We start from the raw sequence: 23,735 nt of genomic DNA on the forward strand, positions 1-23,735 counted from the left end.
AAAAAAATCACCAAAAAACCCAAAATCAAACCACACTGAATCAACCAACTAATCAACTGTAGCAACAGCAGCAAAGGTACTAGTCAATCATTTTTGCCACAGCTGTACGAGTTTACAACTTTTGACTCAAGTAATTTTTGTAGACCACAGAATAACGTCAATTATGCCTTTCTGACAGTTACCTAAAAGTCATCATCAGTTGGTGCAAATCGATTTTTCATGGTGAGCATATGAGATGGAAAAGTCTTGAGCAATCCTCCATCACACACTGCTGAAAAGTTTACATTTTAGCTCACTTAAATTTTCTCTTAACAATGTTCATTGTTCCATCTAGAACTGTTATAACGTATTCAAGCTATATTCACCAATATCTGATGATATGCATCTGTAACAAATATTTGTAACAAAGTATGAGAATGCATCAGTGTTTTTCAATGATGCATTTAAATTGAGCAACAACCACAATCAACAAACCAAGAAATAAAATTATTCACATCTCTCAGGCAGAAGTAGGGTATAATCATAATCTGCCAACAGATTTTTAATTTTTCAAATTTGCCAAATATTTTTTCCAACCATACTGATTCAGTGGACATATCACCAGAATGGACAGAAACAGACCAGAAGGTTAAAATCAATTTGATACAGCTTTTAAGTAGCTAAATTCATATTGGTTTAGTTAACTGTACACCCTTTATTGTCTTCCTTTTGATGAAATTTCTTACTGAATCTAAGAAAATAATGTTGCACACAAAAAAAAGAGGCATACTTCTAACTCATTGTTGTTTTTATTATACTTCTCCATTCTAGCCTGTTTTTATGATCTTGTCCTCCCACATACTGTTTGTCTTGTTTATCATATGTATCTAAATTTCTCACTTACTTTTCCTACTACTATACAGATGTTCTGTGAATATGCATATCAGTGTGAAACACAATGGGGAGACTAAATTCAAGATTAAAAACTTCTACATTTCTGGATATATTCTGCTTGGATTCCATATTTCTGCACAAAACTCAAGAGTTCAGGACTCTGCACTAATTCAGTTCCCACTAAATTTGTGCAAACACCACGATATTAAAATTTAGTAACTTAAAATTCTGAGTGTTCATGATCAAATTTATATCAGTATAGACACATCTATGACGACAGCTTTTGTGAAGAAAAAAACCCATAACAGCTGCACCATTTTCTGGATCTATACAAATTTGAAATGTGTGCTTTCAATACTGCACCAGAGTCAGCTGCTGATTTCAGTAATGAGTCATCCAAACTCGGGTCTGTAAAGGGATGGAAATTATGTTAATAAAACAATGTCCCTCACTTTTTTCGGTTACAAGTAGGACAAGCTCTCAAAAGATTGTTTTTACTAAAATCTTACTTTCATTGTCAACCAATCAGGGACAGTCAAACTCATATATATATACTCTATTTTATCTTCACTGATTTATAGTATGGTTCTCGTTCTTTCACATCTGTAGTAATGGGAGTCCTTGAACAACTCAATGGTTGTAAGCCTTTTTGGACCATGCTGAATGGACACACTGTAAGATAATGTTCAAGTAACAGAAATACCACGGGATAACCAGAGACCAATAAAATTGAATAGTCAAGTTATCTCCTCTGCAGGGATGCTGCCAGGATTTCAGGGTGTACTTAAGTTTTGTGTGTGTGTGATCTCCAGTGAGGAAGTGGTGGTGGTGGGAATAACCATCGTTAAATATCTCCCTAACACTTAAATATCTGTCACTCTTTCTTACTGTTCCACTCTGTTACAGCTCTACTGAAATCAAAATTCTCGAAGAGATGTCATCTCTAGTTGTATAGCGATTATTACTGTGAGGTCATTGGGCATGGTCACGTGGTTGTGGTGGGGTCTTGGTTGGGATGGCATAAAGACTATAGGCTTACTCTATATCTGACAGCTAATTATGATGTTGTCAAAAGAATTAAAAAATTTCTAGCAATTCAGTTGTACTCGGATACTTGATTCATAGTCAGTGAACAGGTTCTAATATTGATGTGTTTATTTTGGAGCTATGTTCCTCCATCACATTCAAGATTTGGATATACCAAAGGTGAAATTGGTACAGTTGCATCCTAAACTACTATCGTGGCTACTTCAAATGCTATTTAATGTGAGACTTTAATGCAAGAACTCGTAGCTTCAGTGATTTTTGGGTTAAAAAAATTAATTTCTTCTCAAACAACTCAATTTGGTGCATATCACATTGTTTTTTTAATGATATGGTGAGAATTCTTGATGTGTGAAAATTGCACAAGAAATGAACATCAGATCAGAAAATTACTACCACTGGGAAAATACTGATAGGAATATACAGAAATAATGATATAATTATTTAAGTGGAATATGTGGTGACAATACGAGCGCTAGTTCTACAACTTTGTGCAAAATACATCTTGTACAACTATTCTGTTGTTTCTAACAGCACTGTAATATGGCAATAATTTCTGTCCACTTTTTACTTTAGTCCTTTGCTAATTAATAGTTTTAGATTTTACAACACTAAGCACATTTTACCTTTTGACAATAACACATCATTATAAATATTTAGATTGCAAGAAAATAGAAGTTACAATTTTATTAAAAGCACAGTACCAGTAAGACCAAAGGATTTGGTAAAAAAAAAGAAAAGAATCAGGATGAACAGATTCGTAGTGTAGTAAAGAATCCATATATCAGAATGACATCAAGTATTTTTTCATCAATTTCATCATCAGTTAATGATACTGCTTAAAAATGTATTGTACTAGATAATATACTTTTTTAGTTATCCATTTTGCAAAACAAATACCAAATGATGGCTTGGAACTAAGTGCCAAAAGGTCTGCAGAAAATACCACCATGATCTATATATATGGAAGAACCGAACATAAACAGGTCAAATTTTATCCATCTTGCTTTGAGTTTGCACAGATCAGTCAGTCTCTTATGTTTAATGTCATTTAATTTTTGCACATAGAGAGCATGTACATCATTTGGTCATACATCTGCATATGATTCAAAAGTTTGTTTTTTTATTCTTTTGTTGCTCAGTGGTTCTGCCAACTTGAGATCTACACACACTTATGTTGTATGGGGATTCTCTGATGTTCCTTATGAGCATTAATCTGTTGACTGTTTCTGAATTTAATATGATCCTCCTCCTCGATGTACAAATATTATTCTGTGCTGTGAACTTCTTTCATTGCCTGCTGTCTGAAACGCATATGCATAACTAGCTTGAACAAGTTACTGTTCTTTATTGTTGTGCAATTTTCAACATCTCACATGTATGGCCCCCTGGGTATTCTCTCTTGGATATCTCTGTCCCAGAAAGAAAAGTTTTGAACCAGAGGTCTCGTTAGGATTTTAAAACTAAGAGTCCATGGCTCCCATTTTGGTAAAAATATGAGTCCCATCAGGAAAAGTTGCAGTCCCCTCTCAGAAAACTATGCCAATTATAGTAACTATTGGTTGCCATAGAGCTTAATTTCTTCATTCTTTATAACACTGACTATTTATAACACTGACATAGCTCTTGCTTGTCCATCAGAGTGAGTCTGAATTTTTTCAATCCAAGGAAGGTCTTATTCAAAGCACTAAGCTAGGCATCACACACTTTCATACACTTGGCTAATGTCCCTTTCAAATTATCAGTTCTAGCAACTTTAGCCCTCCCCTGAATATCACAATCGTCGTCAGTTTGCCGTTGAACCCCAAAATACTCATTCAAGTCTATGTCTCAACATGTCATGATTCCAAGGTCACATGCACTGCTTATTCCGTTACACTCAGAAATGAACACAACAATGAAAGCTAAAGTTGTTTATTTGATGTACTGTTATAAATGACCACATGTACATCTCTGGGTATTTCTGCTTCTAAATTCAAGCACTGTAAATATCAGATTTTCCCACCCAGCTGCCAGTCAAAGCCTTTGATCTCGCCGCTTAGCTATTGCAGCATGTTCTTTTGATGTACTCTTATAATGGTGATGACCCGGGGGGGGGGGGGGGGCTTTCAACCACTAAATTCTGTCATTGTAAATATCATCACAACTAACTGATCAACACATTTTCCCACTATGCAGGTGACTGAAGCAGGACTGGCAAGTATTTGAATTTTACCGCCCGCCTAAATAAAAAAATTGGCGTCCAAATACACGTGATTATAAGCGTTTCTGAGACCTCTGTCAGTTTTCACTAACATGAACCCTGCCAAAGATTCACTTCCTTGAATCAGTGTTTTGCTGCCTCTTATGCCAGATTTTTCTCTTCCATAATGTTGTATTAGGGTTTTAAGTTCAACATTCCCATAGTCTGCTTGTTTAGACATGGGTATATTTAATAAATATAACTGGCATATTGTCCATCCAACACGTACATCGGACTCGCACTGAACATCAATTTTGGGCTCAAAATCACACACTGGTATTTCCAGTGACATTTTTCCAATTCACAACAGACCGATATACATGAAATTCATTGTCATCATAGCTATCACCAGCCAGTATTTGCCGACTGAAAAATGTCGTCGGAAGACAAACCATGTTGTGATTCAACCATTTTGGTTTCCTGTGTGGCCCTTATTGGAAACACGCATTTGTAAAACTTCCACGATGAAAGTAAGGCTAAAAATCCATTAAATGACTGTTCCAGGGCCAATGAACGAATCAAATTTCGTTTAACAGCCATTCATGTTGAACCGAAGTATCCAGATATCTGGATGTCGCATCAAGCGTTGTGAGACAGCTGGGGCAGCGCGAATTACGTCGCGAAATGCACTTTTAAAGTTAAAGTTAAAAGTTTAATAAAAATTGCATACTGCACAAAGAACATTTTTTATATCCGCGGCGTTGACGTAATTTGACGAACACGTATCACTGCTTTAAAAGTACGCGAATTCGTACAAAGTATGTGCACTCGCGTCTACTGGCATCATTTTCTGACCCAATGTTTTATTCACATTAGACCGCTAGGAGCGGGGTAGATGGGATTTTAAATATATATTCGGGTTTTTTTCTTTCTTCTTTCTGACAAACCCACCAGCGATTTCTCATTTTGTTACCACAACCCACAACAGAAGTGATTTTCCTAACCAACCTTCCACTGTCAGAATTAAAATAGTTTGAAACACAACCTCCAACAGAAGTTTTTTTGAAGTGCCGTCCCCGGGGGGGATATATGTTTTACTGGAACAGCCCTCACTCTCAACCTTGTTGACAAGGGCATAAAATTCATTTTTAACCTGTAATATCCTAGTTGCCATTGCTTTAGTGCAACTGTTCATCAGTTGTTTTTTAAATTTTAATCAAGTCAGAGGTTTATTTGCAGTCATTAACACCATGGGAAAGGTAGGTTACACATAAATGTGTCAAATTATCTTCACAAACTGTTCAACAAAATTTAAGCTAGCTGGGCCCACCTATATATTTCACACATGCTGTTGATAGTAATGCACTATTTACAAGTTTGAAATCTATTAACACTAGTGCAAGTTACAATAAAGAACTATCCACCAGCAATGCAAAAATTTATCACAAACATCACACAAAAAAGCTATGGGGGCATTCAAGTCAATGAGCCTATACTAACCACTGCAACAGAAAAGAATGACTTACTGTTTAAGAAAGAAATTATCAGTATCATACTGCTGCCGCAGCATAACTTTTCCAACGTATTCTATCACAGGAAGTCCCTCTTCTATTACCTCAGAAGCCAACAGACCCTGAAAAGAATTTGTTGATATGCAGTAGTGTTATGTGAAATAATTAGTGCAAAACTCGATAGCCCAAAATGACAATTCTCTCAACCCCCACTACACTTCTATTATCACACAATCCCACCACTGGCCATGCACCATAGCCAAGGGGTTACAAAACAAAATGTTGCTTACCGTATTTACCGTATGTTTTCAGACTGCAACAAATAATTACTTTTTCTGTCATCCGAATACATATTAAATTCTTTAATTAGGTGTCTGAAAACATACAGGTGAAGATAGATTTATCCCCCCCACGTCTGTAATGAAGTTACCGTTAGCTCACATGACGTGCTGCCATGAAGTAAAACAAGTATTTTGTTTAACACCACAGAAAGGATAATGAATGAAAAACAGGCATTACCAGAAAACACAGCCATACATGTATTAAAGTCAAGATTGTGTGCCTATAAAGAAAGCTGCTCTAGATGACGAGTCTGATTATCTTGAACCCGAGAATGTTCCACACGGTTCTATACATGGTCACTATAAACATTATACATTAAAGCAAAGCAGGATATCGTTATCAATGCAAAACTTCTGGGAATTAGACCTAGAGCAGAAAAATTCAAGATTCTGAAATCCACAGTGAGTACCTGGATGAAAGGTGACTTTTCTGCAAATCTGAACTTAAACGGACATTTGCCTAAGTGTGGATGACAAATTTCATATAAACAAGCTATGGATGATAAGATAGCTCAATGGGGTCTCACTCAGCATGACTTACAAATTCCAGTCACTGTTGAGGGAATATGTATATATGCCAAGGAGCTTGTCTCGAAAGAATTTCTGGAGAGCAAAAATTCCATGCACAATTTCAAAATGTGTAATCCAGATTGAAAACCTATGACATGGTTTATGTAATTCGGATTTGCAGAATTAAGAAAATACATTTTGAGGAAATTCAGAATGTAAAACTAAGTATATTTTATTTTGCCATTCTTATTACCAACTAAAGAAGTGAGTATATGACTTGTCACTTCTATGTTATTTGAAAGAACCTTATCTAACATCTGTTATATACTGTAGCTAGCCTAAATCCATAACATTGTATCAATGCAGAATGTGCCAAAGCAGCTGGTATGTGGCAGTCCATGAAACAGGTTTTAGTTCATTCAGAAACAAATTTAAACAACCACAACGTAAAGAGCCTCTTACGCGAGTGTACATGATTTGTGTACAAATCAAAAGTGCTGGCATCTACGTCCATTGTTTGTTTACAATAGAAAGTAGTTCCTTTATGCACGTGAATGCTGTGTGTGTGTTGCCGCGTGGATTCAATATCGGGTAATACTGCATGATTCTGACAATGTAAAGTTAATGGGGAAAAAAATGAGCATTATCATAAATTTAAATATATTACAGCATTAAATCTTATTTCATTTCATTTTTTGATATTGCTATTTATTGTGTAAGGCTTAATATAAAAATGTTTATCTATCTGCATGCATACATATACATACATACATACATACGTTTTAAATTATATTAGTTCATGGAAGTTCATGATCACATTAAATAATTGACGACCAAATGAAGTGAACTTTGTTTCAGTTAAATTAACGGCAAACACACTGTGAATTTTACATTAAAACAATGCAGCAGATCTTCCAATATTGTATCTGAAAACATAAATTGTAGAAAAAATTATAGCGGAGCAACATCCGAAAACTAGCCATTTAAATATTATATTTACCCCCCCAAAAAAAAAAACGGTGTATGAAAACTTATGGTAAATAAGATATATTATATCTTCAGACTATGCATTCACAAAATCTGATGAAAATATACTGAATATGTCATTGAAATAACATATATCTGTATTTCTGACCTTTGATCACACATACTGAGGACATAAGGATAAGAAGGCAAGAATAATATCCCTTCTGCTCATGCTAACTATGGTAACTGATATTTGTAATTCTGACCTTTGATTTCTCCTCCCACCAACAAACACAGAGGATGTAAGGATAACAGGGCAAGAATAATATCCCTTTTGCATATGGTAACTATATGGTTACCATATGGATACATACAAAGTTTTCAATAGCTCAAGAGATCTGGTGGGGCTAGGCATTTGGTGCCATATATATACTAAAGGCCTGTACAACAGGAATAGCACTATCAAGTCTGCTACCGATTGTGCTTCCTATGACTAAAAATAAAATTGGGGGTGTCTGACATGTTGTCCTCAAGTATCTAATATGAGAAAAGGAAGTTGGTTTAAAGTCAAATACAAGTCCTACCAAGAGTCCTCTGATGGGACTGAAGCTCTACTAGCCAAAACAAATTTTCCGGTATCCAAGAATAGACTATTTTTTTTCTTTTATCTGCAGAATATTAAAGCCATTTCTGCTGTTCTGGAGCAGTAACAAAACTGTCAAACAGGATGCTTTTGGATGTAATACTGATACCATTTTCATTTAGGTTCAATTAGATATCATAAAAATTCTTTTGATGAAACCCCCATGTTGATATGACCATCTACCTAAAGGTAGCTATACCAGGATTATCAAGACAGCTGCAATGTAAGCCATTTTGGACTAAACAAACAACATATGGCTAGTGGTGAAAAACTCCATGTAGTAAAGACAAGATTTTCAAGATGGCCATTGTGGTAGCTATTATTGCAGGTTCCAGCAGCACACTTTTCAGTTACAAGAAACAAGACAATGGAAGGAATATGTGTGTAAAGTTTCATGGCAATCCTACAATTAGTTTAGCAGCAGAGATATCAAACTTTTGCTAACAGATGAATGACTTACAGAAAATAGGTCATCCCATAAGCTGTTCTGGTCAATGACCAACTGAACTAAGAATTTGGTCTCCTCCACAAAAGGGATAAAAGAACCATAAAGACAAAGTTTTGTGTGATCCTGACATTTAAGATAACTGACAGAAACACAACTTGTTGTTGTTGTTGTTCTAATGTTTAATGCCATGGCGGTCAGTATAGCTGGTGGAGGAAGAACCCTGGAAAACCCAGGAAGAACCACCGACCCACGAGAAGCTACTGGCAGGCTTTCCCACGTACCCATGCTAGTTGAGCCTTGGACTCGAACACATGCAGACAGAGGTGAGATGGCAGTGATTCGAAACGGTAAGCGCTTTAGACCACTTGGCCACTCCGCGCCCCCAAAACACATCTAGACGCGATATATAACTGGTTGAAACTTTCTTCAGGTATTCACAGTGACTCGAAAGATATACTCCAAACAAAGAAACAGCTTAAAATTTTCCCTTGATCTGACCTCCACCTCAAGGAAGGAGCTGCTATGGTTCTTGATACAGTCTATACATGATATATAAACTGGCTCAATTTTGTTACAATATCTTCTGTGGTTCAAGTTATACTCCAGGCAGGAATATGTCACAGAATTACATTTTCCCTTGTTGTGACCTTGCCCTGAGGCACTGACATGTCTATAGTAAGCAATTTACCATAAAGTTAGTGTACACACTTGGGCAAAGTTTCATTAAACTATCTTCAGTAGTTCAAAAGTTACATTTTGGACAAGGATACGTCACAGAAATATGCTATTCCTTGCCATTACCTAGATCTTGAGGCAGGGTGTGACTATAGTATGTAAAACACTATATAGTCATGAGTTTTACTTTAGAAAATTTTATAAAGATCTTTCCATCTTACACAAAGCTAGTAACCAGACATTCAAATTTGTATGGATAGACAGAAAAATGAAAGGACAATACTTCAGACAAGAAAGGAAGTAAACTCTTACCTGTCTATTAGACTTCACTTCTGTCACATGACAGCGCTGAACCCGCAGCCCACCTGTGACCTGATCAGCAATTTCATTCTTTAAAACAAAAACAATAAAAAGTCACAAATCTTCCCCCACTTAAAACACACACCATTACCAAAAATATTTATCAGAATTTATTTGTTCTTATATATTTAGTTCATGATGTACAGTGGCCTACAAAAGTTGCTTGGTGTTTAATATTCATTTTCCCAAAATAACATTGGAACCAAAATATAAACTAAAATGACCTTGTTTAATGAAATATTGACACTGTGACAGATGCATAAAAGCATAAAAGACAACAAGAGTCCCTTGAACAGAACTACTGATGAAAAGAATTTCCTGGTATTCAAGACCATTACTTTCTTTTAACTTCAGAGTACTGATATTGTCTATGATATTCTTCAGTGATAACAAAAAAGTTGTGTGATCTATATATGCCATGCTGAAGTTAAAGACTTTCATTTGGACCAAAAGCCAAAAAATTAAAAATTTTATGCAACTTAGATGTTTACTTTCTAACTAAACACTGAACCAAAGTTGTTAGATTTGTGTGGATTAAGTTGGAATAGGAGTACAAAGTAAAAAAAAAGTACCAAGTTGAAATAGGAAAACGTCCAAATTTCCTGTCACCCTCCCAACCCCATTTGCTCTATTCTGACACTTATTCTGGTGTGCGAGGCGAAAGCCAGATTCATGAAGCAAAGAGCATATACCAGTGTTGGTATCACATGACTACCAAGCCGACATGCTCTCTGCTCAATGAATCTGATTTTCTCCAGGTTGCAGTGACAGGTTTAAATATTATTTTGTAATAACAACTAAAGCATTCTTAATTTTCAACATATTTTGTTCTCCACAAAAATGTCAAGAATTAAGAATACTTATTTTTACAAAACAATATGTTACATTCATTTAATATGTTCGAATGCTTGTGTGCAACAACTCTGGAAAAAAGGTTTATTGTTAATGTTATGTGACTATTGGATCTCTGATGTCATGGACATGTAGGTCAAGACATTTGTTTAGTCATGTAACAAGCCATACAAATGGCGAGTAGCAGATCAAATTCAATCAACGTTGTAGTTTCGTCTCATCTGTCAATGGATTAAGACATAACAAATGCTACACTCAAAATTTCTGAGAAAATGAATCATCTTCCTATCAATTTCATGCAGGCAGGGCACAATGCAAGGTCATTTTATTTGCTAGGCATTCTAGCAAGCAGCGACCCTATGCTGCCACCATGTGGTGGTGATGAATTCCAACTTGTCAACAGACCAACTGTCTCTGGACCCACACTCCAACATGAATTTCAAAATACATAAAATGGGGTGCAAAGAGTCAGAGGAAACTCAGACAAAGAGTTACACTACTGTCGTGGTATTGATTAACGATGGCTATTAGCACTGAAGCTGTTGTAAGGTCAGAAATGCATTACTTTCATTTTATTTCAACATAATTTTCCTGAATTTATGCAACTGATAAAGCATACATAGATAATGACTAGAAGTATGCTGCATTACTGGGATACTGGTTACAGCTGTATTTTTTGTGGTACATACCATGGTACTTTTTCATGTACTGGTATGTCAGTAGTTTCCAACAGTAAGAAGAATAGTGTTATGATTTTAATGTTATTAAAATAGCGTGTTTTCATTAATCAAGACAAAAGTTCTAAAAAAATTATCTTTTTTACAAAACAAATGTGTCTATCATAAATTAATGGTGACAAATATAATTCTATTTATTATCTTTTTAATATCTCTTTGACATCTGCTACATATGCCAACATGGTAGCCAATGAATTGTGAAAAAGATTTTGGCAAAATCCAACTTCCAAAAAAAGTTTGGATTTAAAAAAACACATACCCAAAACTGTCAGGTTTTAGTTATTTATTAGCATAAGTGAACATGTTAAGAACAAGTATTCCTTTGGAAGACTGAAATCACCCTCCAATTTTGCAGGAGCATATTTGTTTTCTGTCTTAACTAATTATGTAATTTCCCATATCCATTAACATTTTCTCATTTATTAAGTATGTGTGTTTAATGTTCACTGGACTGCTCTGATAAATGTCTTGCCTGGGTGTTGGCAACCTACTCAGTTTCCCTGCCTGTAATACTGATAGTGTAGCCGAAAAATTGCAGGATTCTGCATCAACCCTCTTTTTTATCAATAGTATCTCTTCTGTCAGCAGTATGTCCTTCACAGTATCAGCTATAGTGTAAGCTTAATCATCCCACTATAGTTAGTTTTTAGAGTGCAACTTATCTAACAATTAACATACACATAGCAAGTTCATCTACAGTAAGGTATTGGCCATTTAATTACGGGCAGGTGGCAATGATTTTCTTCTGAGCTGAAATATTTTCTTTTATCTCAAGATAATTATCTTTTTCCAAATAACGTTGTGGATATAATATCGAGCTATTCTGCTATAAATCTGAGCAAAATACTTTGTCCAGTTACTGACAGATGAAATTAAACAAGAAAGTGTTGGTTTCCTGCCCCAGAACAATGAATTGTTGGTTCCTAATATAACTCCATTATACCATGGTATGTATTGCAGTATGCTGAGAAATATAGCGGTGCAAATTTTTTGCAGTACCCAGCTCTGATATTGACACATTATTGCTTGTACCAGTAAAATTTGGCCTTGTACCATCTTTTTCTGTCCTTCCCATTACAAAGTTCAGTACTTGTGCGACCCTAATAAAATCAATGATATCATTTTCATCATTTTAAAAGTGTCCTCTTGAATAGATCATTCATGCAATGCAATTATGATTTGTCCATTTCACCCACAAAGTATCGTAATTTGGCTATGGGTGATTAATTAACTGTCTGTGCCCATTCTGCATTGCTGAATTTGGCAGCCGGGTTGGTTGATAGCCAAAGATATGTTAAGTAAATCCACCACTGTTGTCAGTAGAACATTATATTGATATGACTGGACCCAAAGCATAAATACTCTCACTCTGGTCCACCAGTGAATGAAGGTAAAACAATGATAACAAAGGTACAGAGAAATCACCAGAAAGCTGTTTTCATAACATCATCCAAAGAGGAATGATTAAAAAATGTCCTGACCTCATGGCCTTTGATTTTCATGAAAGGAAGCTCTCTTACTGAGAGACTGAGCTCTTTAATAGTATAAACAATCTACCTCAAAATGGTGCATGCTGAAATCAATAGGAAGATGATTTATTTTCTCAGAAATTGTGAGTATAACATTTGTAATGTCTTTAACCTGCTGAAGTTGAAGCTTCAGTTGTGGGTGTGGGGAGGTAGGTAGAGGTCTGGACGGTCACTGTAATGCAACAACATATCATTCCAATTAACTTGTATAAACCCAGTACTACAATCAGCCACTTAAAGAGATCCTAGCCATAAAATTAACTTGCATAGAGTAGTCCACTATATGAAAAATAAATGCTGCTTCACTCACTCGCACTCTTGACTTTGACAAAAGCTTGACTTACGTGATGCCCATTAACCCTTTTAGAAGTAAGCAGTTCCTGCATATCGGCGCTATACTGATTGACCCTTGCAACCTCAAATCTGTCAAGCCATGTACTGAAAATACAATATCAAACCTGCATTGAAGAATGTTATATATTTTTGCCCAACCTAAAGTTTCAGATATACAAATCTGGAAATGTAAGGAGAACAGGGATTTATTATATTTCTGTATCAGCAGAACTGTACCAACATATTACATTTATCATCATATTCATTATTAGCAATCATGCAGATACATCTGATTCAAAATTAATGCCCATTTTTAATGGAATAATAACTGATGACTATGTGAATCAGATCTTCTGGAACAGCATGATATCACTAAAAAGCAGCAATGTGGGATCCATAAATAGGCTTACATTCTAGTAAATGTGCCAAATTAGTTCCATGAAGCCTCGAAATTAGTCCACATTCCAAATTTGCCTATTTCCAACTGAAAAGTTGTAACAAGAGGCACAAGTGATGTGGAAGTCGCTTATTTGTACTACTTATGAAATACTGTAAGACCATAATCTAAGTAAACTGTGTCCCAAACTTTATATCAAGTTGATGGCCTAAGTGTTAGTGTCCGCCATGGATCAAGGAGGCTGTGGGTTCAAACCCTGGCCAAGTCATACCAAAGATTTATAAAAATAGTACTAGCAGCTGTCTCACTTGGCACTCATCATTAAGAGGTTAATGTTAGGACAGGTCAGCATGGTGTCAGATATTGCAACTGTGTGGGATATGATGCTACATGTTTGTGGCATGATGCCCAAGTTCTATACATCACTATAAACTGTATTATTGCAGACATCACAGTGATATAAATTAAAAAAACACTAACACCTACTTTACTAAATCCTAATAGAAATCCTTTAAAAAAATAAGCAAACTTTCTTCCTCATAATCAAACTTGTGCTGATAAAAACTAAATTTACAGAAGGTGAATCCGAAATATAGTGCTCCCATGTAGTAACAAGCTCCGTCAATCAGCTGTGAGCTAGACCTGCCAACCCTAATAAGACCTTTACAGTAGTCAATACCTGTCCCTAAATGAGACCAATTTTCACAAAGGATTTAACAATACATCATATACTGCTATTCTTGCCTTGGAAAACATGCATTAAATAAGTCAGAAGCGTGATGTGAAACTGATGCAGTGAAGGCAAAAGTTATGTTTAATTAAAAAGTTTGTGAAATACACTTAGACCTCAATTACCTATAGTACAGTTTCAGAAACTGCAATTCCAAAACCAATGAAGCTTAAAAGGAGTGATTCTCTACTGGCTGAAAAGAATTTCTTTGATTTCACGGTAACACCATTAATTCCTTTTAACTGGCAAGTGTTTAAAACATCTTTGATATTATTCCGCAATAACAAGATTTTTTTAAAATAGCCGCTGTGGTGGACATATTAGTTATCAACCTGTCACAATTGTTTTTTTAGGATCAATAAGGCATGTGTTCTGGTGGAAACACCATACTGACAAGACTTTCCATTTTGAAAGAGCAACAGCAGCATTTTCAAAATGGATGCCATGTGACCATATTCGATATCGAAGTGGCACTATATCTATTTAGTACCAAACTAGACATTATATTACGTCTTTGGTGAAAGCACAATGTTGACATGACCAGTCATGTAAATAAGTAGTAATAACAAGATTTTCAAGATGGCCCCTGTGGCAATCAGCACCATTTTCATTTATGACCAACTAGACATAAGTTATTTCTGTGAAAATCCCATGCTGACATGACCATCTATGCATAAGAAATAGTGACAAGATTTTCAAGATGACTACTGTTGTGGCCATATTGGACATCCGAATACTGCCATTCTCATTCTGGGCCAATTATGTACATACTAAGTAGTTGTTAGATGAATATGCCGTGGCAATATCACTTTTCATTCAAGATGGCCACTGTGGCAGCCATATCATCAGATTAGCAACATTGTCATTTAGGACCAAGTAGACATCACAAGAATTCTTCTGGTGAAAACCTTATGTCAATATAGGTTTTGTTCAGGACGAGTAGAGACAAGATTTTCAAGATGGTCAATGTGGGGCTTATATTGGACATCAGATCAGCACAGTTCTGATTTAGAACCAACTACACCTCATAAGAAGTCTTCTGGTGAAAATCCCTTGTCAACATGACTTTCCTTTCAGGCAATGTAGTGGTAAGATTTTCAAGATGGCCACTTTGACCTCCTGAGTGATAATAAACTCAGACAATCTGAGAAAACCTCGATAATATTTGTGCATTTTGCTCATTATCCAATCCATCAAACAATTCATCAAATTGCATCAATGAACTTTAAAATTTTACATTATAATCCTGGCTGCTCAGCATTCAGTTACTTTTTTGTAATAAGGCAATGATAAATTGTGATAATAGCCAAGAGACAAGGAATTCAAAACCCGATAGTTACATGACAAAACCACAAGTAACATGATCAAGAGAACTATTTCAAATAAGCAGTCGCGTTGGATCAATTTCTCAATATTGAATGAACAGTCCAGTGGAAATATGGCTGTGTTATTTACCAGATGCTAAATATGAAAACTGATGTGGAAATATGCTGTAATAATTACCATAAGGTCCTTTCAACTGACTTTAACTTAACTGCTACAAGAAATAACGGTGTCTAAAGATGATTGGTTTGTGCAATGATGTGATGTGGATAGATTTGTTTGCAGTAATTTCCATGTTTTATGAAAGCACATTTTTAAAGTAAATTATATTTCTCCAAGAATACTTACCCAATCACATTACATTCAGAATATTATACTGCTGCCTCGCAAATCCAGCCCTACTAAAATCTTTTTTTAGTTCATCTGGACAAAGGGCAACAACTCTTGACCATTCCCTCCTCATGCCGCCATCAGGTGTTGCTAGATTTTTAGCTGAGTGATATAGTAACAATGATGCTTGCAGGGCAAGGTAGTTGGGAGGTTTTTAAGTATGTGATTGGGTAAGTATTCTCGGAGAAACATAATTCACTTCAGAATTTGCTTTCTCCTTCAAATACATTCCCCAATCACGTTTGGAGACTAGGTAATAGGAGGAGATTCCAGACCTGCCAACCCTGACAAGTCCATCTCAGTAAGGCAGTTGATTTTTTTCCTCAAGTTTTACCAGTTTTCAATTAAGGTGTAACAAAATACCATAAACTGTTATTGTAAAGCTGGAAAACGTATTATTAAAAGTTCAGAATTCAGAATGTGCAGTGATGCTAAACAAGATGGTCAACTGTTACTCAAATTGGTACATGATGTCGGATAAACATAATTGTGTCCCTTCCAGCTTATATTCTAAAGAATATGAATATTCCTTTTTATTTTTCTGTGTTGATTATTAACACTTTTCAAGAGGCTTAATTCCAATTTTGTTTTGTCTTAAACATGCATCACATGCTGGATGACATTTATAAAAAAATTCTACGATCAACAGTTTGATCATGCAGATGCTTTGCATGAACAAATAAGAGCAGATTAAAGAGTCTGATGTGCTGCTGTAAAGTTAGTCTGGTTCCCTGACAAATTTCACTATGTCTAATATGAAACCCGGATTGAAATCAAACATGAATAAATTTTCTGGCAATGATCATTTTCTCTTTGTTTTTGCTTATATGATGCAAGTCCGTATTTTAAGGGTAAATTTTGTAAGACTTACGGCAAAATTGAAGAGTTGGCAGGTCTGATATTCTGAGCATCTGACCTCTACCACAGGTATCCTACAAGGGAATGATGACTCCATTCCTCATGCAAATGAGAACCAGTTATCCTAATTACATAAGCAATAGCCTGGGGTCACTTGAGCTGTGACCCCTACATATAGTTAAGATTATTGAAATCTTGACTACAAAATTTAACTGGCTAATCCAGCAAAGCTGACAGGCTGTGTTGTTTAAATTAGGTGTGGTCATCTGGGCTGCTACCACAGAACCTACCAGATACAAGGTTTTCCTCTGTGATGCTATATCTTTGCGATATAAACTCGAGAAGGTAAACTCTGCATGCCAGTAAATAATTTCTACTATAACTTGTATCAAAGTGTTACATTTGAATGCTAGGCTTGCCGAGATCACTCGAATCCCATGAATGGTAATCTTCATGTGTCAACTCTGATCTTGTGAGACCTCAAAGTAAACTAATTTTAGTAAGGTTTCAGCCACGAAGCAAGAACTTGAGCGGTGATGACCAATTTCCTGGCTTTCACATGAAGAGGCCTTTGCTTGCATAATGGCTTGTTTCTATGTGTTTCAAGTAGTGCCTGAATATGTGCACAAAGGATCATGCATGGCTGCTATTCTTAAACTGAGCCATAATCAAAACCCAGGAGATCCATTTTGGAACATAGTGAAGGATTTTGGTCGACTGAGAACAAAACTGGCCAAAAGATCAGATTAGTCACAATGCCCGACATCCCATCTACTGTGATGCCAGAAAGGAGTGGAGGCCTTTGATATGAACTGTGGCCCACTTTCTCCTCAGAGAGCCAGAGGAAACAGTCAGCCAGCTGAGGGATTGAGGCAATGAGAGGATGATTTTATTGATGTGGTACTAGTCTCTGAAAACAACACTAGCTTTCAGAGTGATGGGCCTTCTTGTTCAAGATTCACTCCACAAACAAAGGTTTAATGTGTTTGCCTCGCAAGGCTGTCAGGACAAGAGCAAAAGATAAAGAAGATGATGGTCTGGGCAGGAATGGAACACCTGTTACTATGGTGGCTGGAATTTTCCTGAACAGATCTATCACTAGATCAAGTAGACCGGTAACACAGGATTTGTCCCATCTGAGATGGGCTATCAGAATCATCTTGCATTTTTGACCTCATAACTTCTGAATTAATTTTGGTACCAAAACTGTTGGGGGGAGGGAGGAAATGTCCACAACCCAAATGATATAGCATCCACTGCCCAAGTTTCTGGGTCTGGAACTGGAGAAACAAAGCAATCTGTGTTTCCACCTTGTCCTGATCATCAAGCACCCCCAAAATGTGTAGATCTAAGTAATGAAAGGTTGAGAGAACATTCTGTGTGAAAGACTTGACCTTTCCTGGATAATGTGTTGGCCAAGATACTGAGTCTGCTGGGGATGTATCTGATATGTGCGCTGATATGAAGATTGTCCCATCTTAGTGACAGATCCATCCATTCAGCCATACCATCAGTGACATAACCTTAATATGGTTGAGATTTCATTGAGCAACACCACTGGCAACATACAATTGCTGTGATAGAGATTTCAGTGAGAAATCTATTTAGCCAGGCCCTCTGACCATCCAGTTCTGGTGATAGCCATCCAACCATCCCAGGGGACTTTTTGACAGCCATCCAACCATTTTTTTATCAGACAGTCTGGCCATCTAGGATTTATGGGGATCTTAGTGGCAGGTCCATCCATTTAACCATACTTTCGGTGACATACCCTTACTAGGACAGAGATTTCAGTTAGAAATGTCTATCAAGCCAGGCCCTTTGAGTGGCCAGTACTGGTGATGGCCAGACCATCTTCTATACCATCAGCACCCAGGACAACCAAATGCCAGGCAAACCACTAGGCTGTTCTGGCAGTGCTTATCCACATGTGTGAGCAATATTTCCAAAGAGGATGGCATCAATGCCATCTGGTGTGGCTTTTCCAGAAGTGCAAACGGAACCAGTTCAAGACTTGACACACTGTGAGTGTGACAAAGCCCCCTTAGAAATGATTGCCTGCATCAATGAATTTCACTTCTAGGTGAAAGTTTCAGGCAAAATGGTCCTTATTATGTCTGACAACTCTGTGCTGGAGTCCTACCTCAAATAGGGGGATACGAAATCACCTAAACTGTGTTTTCTGATTTAGCAGTTTCTGGAGTAATTGAAAATGGTTAGTGCTTTGTAAACTATGCTTTTAACTTACGCATTTCATGCATTTAGTTGACATAAAATAAGAAAAGGCATAATTAGCAATGCGGGATGCTATTAACTCACCAATACAATCTGTTACTAACAAAGAAACCAAAAATAGTTGCGTGCTAACTCATAAATAACAACATGAGTGTGGTTTAACATGGTCTTGAATAGATTAAGTCCATAAAGGTGACTAAGTCACTCGTATCTGGCAGAAACTGAAACATAATGTATACAACCTAGAGAAAAATGAATGTCCAACACAATAAATCTGAAATGAAAGTTGAACGGTCCAATTTGAACTCGAAAATGGCTTGGCTTGTCGGAGGTAAAATGTACGATATTATCAGTACAGCAGCAAAGCTAAAATCTAGCAACACCTGGTGGTGGCAGTAATGGGCAAAAGTCACTACCCTTTGTCTATGTATGTTAAACAGAAAAAAAAGTTTAAGCAGTCCAATATTCCTAAAGTAATGTTAAGTGGGGAATTATTTGAAGAAGAAATATGGCTTTCCTGGTGTCAACAGGCCCAGTGAATCAGCTACAGGATTACCTCATCATTACATGAGAATTTTGTTATATATCACACTTGGAGCTCTTCATGATAGAAAGCATATATTCTCAGTTTGATGAAAATCAGATCAAATATATTGATTCCAAAGTGGTAACAATGTTAGTCAATCATATGCATGAGGAGACTTCCATGATATAAACCCCACATTTCAGGTCTATCCAAAATCAAAGAAAACAATATAGACATGAGAAGCAATGGTTGATGCATGGATGAGGCAGTTTGATTTAACATCTAGGTAAGCTAAATAACAAAAGCACCTCTTGGAATTGTCCCAGGCATCTTGTGTTTCTTCATGCTGGATCACGACAGGCTCGCTCACTTTTGTCACCTTTTCCCTTCTCGATCTGACGGAGAACTACAAGAATGATAAAACAAGAACTAAATTTTTGGCTTGAAACTATGTCCTCACTGAATAAATGCATATATTGGGCCTGGGGATGAACACAATAATAATCAGTTTTGTCTGTATACATGCTTGGTTGCACATTTTTTCTATAAATGCCCAATTAGAATAAGCTGTGTGAATAGAAAGTCATATTGGAAAATAAACATTTCACATGGTTTTGAAATGGCAATTAGATATGATGGTATGCAAAACAACATAGATCTCAAAAGGTTAAAAGTTAAAAGAACAGCGATAGCTTGCAAAGTAATCTATCAAAGTTTACAACACTAGGGTCATATATCTCAAAATCAGTAATAACTGAAAACAACAGAATCTCGCATCCTCTTCTTGATCTCTGAATTTTTCTATTGTGATGCAGTAAATACATTCACAATGTAAGTGTCTGCATGAATATTTTTTCATTGACATCTTTTTGGTGCTGAGGAAAGGAAAAATAACTGTGAAGAAAAGAGTGGCTGAAACTGCAATTTCCAAAACTGTAATGAAAAAAAAAGAACCATGAGCATATTTTTTGTGGCAAATTTATGCCATGGAGTGGACACGAATTTAAAATGTAAACAGAATGTATTGTGATATCTATATCCTAAGATTTAGTTAAAATAACAAGATGCATAACATACCTGGTATGCCTGTTTACTTTCCAGTATTTCCAAGACCATACATAATACTGAACTTACAACATGATGACCAAGTGGACCTGAGATTGCTCAACTGACACTTACCTAAAGCCAAATGCCATGATCGGTGACCTAGAAATTTTTGTCAGTAGGATGCTTTCTTTAGAAATTTCTTCCAATGCTGTTGATTGCATATGTTATGAAAACAATCGTTTCAAGATTGTCCAATGTTGTCAAGGTGTTCCCATTAAATTTGGTCAAATTCTGTTAATTAGTTCCTGAGAAGAAACAGTTGATGATTTGTATATTTTTAGCAATGGTTGCTACATCTAAGGCAGACTGGCATCATCTGAACAAATTTTAAAGGCCTTTATGCCAGGAGACTAAATGGATTCACCCACTTTATAAAACAGAATTTCCTGGTCATTTCCAAGATTTTCCGGTGTAAAACTGATCTAAAGTTCACTTGTGACCATTACAGACCAGAATCGAAAGAAAGAAAAAACTAATTTGGTTTAGAAAATGGGCAATTTTAAACTCAAATGCTTACCAGCTGAATCAGACATATGACCATACATTAAAACAACACCAGATGTATTTATTAATAGACACAAGTATAACAGATACTATTGAAATTCATTTAAATTTGCATGTAACTCATTTTAATTTACAGAATAAAAATATTAACTTTACTTAACAGCATATGATGGTATGAAGTCAATGAACGTTTTCAATCTGAACAAAAATCCCTTAAAAATTATAAACACCTGGATAAAAAAAGACAATTTTTTAAAATTAACTGTGACCATGAGGCTGCCACACAAGTTTTATTTTCAAATATCACATCAAATGTTTGTAAATACTGCTTGCAAGAATTCTTACCTCATTCCATTCAGCATGGCATCACTTTTAAGTACATTTAATGAAAATGAGTCAGGGTCCAAGCTGGACTCTCTAGCTAAAGTGTATGTCAACATGGTCATGTAGGTGCATTTAGTTAAATGAAACTAAATATTAATTGTTGTTCTACAATTTAACACCAAGGTAGTTTAACCAAAGTCTATCTAATCCAGATTGCTAAATACTCAGCACTTTGAATGTCAGAGAACTTCTAGATAAACTATGGACATTTACATCAGTGGCCAGGTACTACAACAAACTGGGTCATGAAAAGAGGGTCAAGTCTATCTTAAGAACTAACAGGTTAGTACATATTTTTTTTTTTTTTAAACATTTGCAACGTATCATAGCACACAACATCCTAGCTAGTTTGTACTGGATCACCTTTTGTCTGACCTACCTAAAATTGTCTGCATACTTTATCAATGCCATGCAATGCTGCTAATGATTCTTTTGACTATTTTACTTCTTAAGTACCAAATCATGTTTTAATGACATTCTGTTTCATGCTTTTTGTAACACAGTTTTTATAGTGTTCAGTATTCTAGACAGCTAACTTGTGTCTGCTTGGTAAATATGCTGCAAAAAGGCCTATCCTTTCAGAAAAGAGCTTCAATCTGATGTGCAAGTAATGGTGCCATAACTACGATCATAGGGCATCTTTATTCCAGTTATATCTGTAAGTAACAATCTAAATTATAATATTAAATGCAGCTTAAGTTTATATTATGTTAGCGGAATAAACATATGCTTCATATTAAGGACTTCATTTAAAAAAAGACTTTTTATGTGAAGAACATAACAGTAACAGCAACTTCTGCCACTGCAATTTAAGAAGGCAACTTCTTCATACTGTATACAAGTCATGTATTATTATTTAATCAGGCAAAAATGGACAAATCTAAAAGAAACTGTAACAAAAACTACATGACATGAAGATAGTAGGAAAAAACCATAAGACCTTTGAAAAAATTCTCCAAAATACTCATTTTGCAATACAAATTCCCAATTCTAGGAATGGGGTCCATATAATTCTATTGTTGGAATCATCCCTAAGTAGTTATCAAGATCAAAAGCAAAATTTGCTGCAAAAGCTAATTTTGGGCAAGCAAAGGTCATTATTAATGATAATGCCAAACAATGCAAACTTTCAAGTAACAAGTAAAGATTTATCACATTTTTGTTAACTTTGCATATCAAAAGGAGAACTGTGACAAAAATGCTATTATTTTTCTCTTACTCACACCATGATTATACATTACAACCATCTTCACACACTGTGACACCAGGCTGGTCTTTATAACTTCTACATATAAAAAATGAGGATACAGATATGGTGTGGACCAAGATTAACAAGTCTACCTGACCAATCAAATCATCTGAGGGCTCCACAAGTACCCAAATGATCCCTACAGTATTGGTCTGGGGACACCTATGACCCCAGAACCTATCAGGGTCTAAATGGTCTGAAAGTGATTCTGGTCTGCTACCTTAACATAAATGCTTTAATAAGTCAACAAGTAAAAAAAAGAAAACAGCAGATTAAAATTACAACATACAGTAGCAATGTAGGAAAAATAAAGAACTAATCTTGCAAAGATATATATACATTTTGATCTTTGTAACATAGCACAGCATTCCAAGAAAATATCTATTCAGTCGCACAAGATTTCCAAATATAACTGTCCTTTGTTTTCCTGCAAGCATCTCTTAAATTGGGTTCTTTTTCCTCATACTTTTACCCTTTTTTCAACCCAGAATGTTTGCACTTTCTTTGGTTTCTGCTGCTGATTTGTACACAATCTTGTTATTGCATACAATGCAGATCACACATCCTGTGAGTTAACTTTTCAAATGTAGCTCAACATAAATACCTCATTACAGTCCTGTTCCAGCAGCCATTCCCACTAATAGTTTCTTACTCCCATTTCAGGTATCTGCACTTCAATCTAGTATTCATTTTTGAAATTATTTTCTTAAACATGATCATAAATGTCTTTTACAGCTGATTTCTCCAATATACCATGACACATACACAAGTTATTTACTATGCCACTGTTCCGTGGTCAAAACTGCTAGTTGCACTTCAGATGGAATCAAACTGAAGTTAACAAATACAGCTATCAAAACAGTTAAATCTAATGAAAATCCTTAGTGCAGAGAACAAAAATTGTTAATTTAGGTGGGTAATAATAATATAAAAAAAACCAAAGATTTTTCTTCCAGATAGATTCAATGAAAAGATCAAGACACTAAATCTGCTCCCAGTCACATTCAAATTCACTCCATATGAAATAT

General features: G+C 35.8%; 1 protein-coding gene across 6 annotated transcripts in view; it reads right to left on the bottom strand.

Moving 5' to 3' along the window:
- Nucleotides 1-23,735, bottom strand: part of LOC149788525 (uncharacterized) — a 182,008-nt gene that overhangs the window by 108,048 nt on the left and 50,225 nt on the right. For all 6 annotated transcript variants that reach the window (XM_089974539.1, XM_089974538.1, XM_089974536.1 and 3 more), the window contains 4 exons: nucleotides 19,772-19,869; nucleotides 13,016-13,109; nucleotides 9,506-9,583; nucleotides 5,626-5,732 (listed from right to left, as the gene is read on the bottom strand). In XM_089974539.1, coding sequence (XP_089830665.1) covers nucleotides 5,626-5,732; nucleotides 9,506-9,583; nucleotides 13,016-13,109; nucleotides 19,772-19,869 — 377 coding nt within the window. The remainder of the gene's footprint in view (nucleotides 1-5,625; nucleotides 5,733-9,505; nucleotides 9,584-13,015; nucleotides 13,110-19,771; nucleotides 19,870-23,735) is intronic.

This window comes from Sinohyriopsis cumingii, chromosome 11 (genome assembly GCF_028554795.1).
Source record: "Sinohyriopsis cumingii isolate HCF-2022 chromosome 11, ASM2855479v2, whole genome shotgun sequence".
NCBI classification, from domain to species: Eukaryota; Metazoa; Mollusca; class Bivalvia; order Unionida; family Unionidae; genus Sinohyriopsis; species Sinohyriopsis cumingii.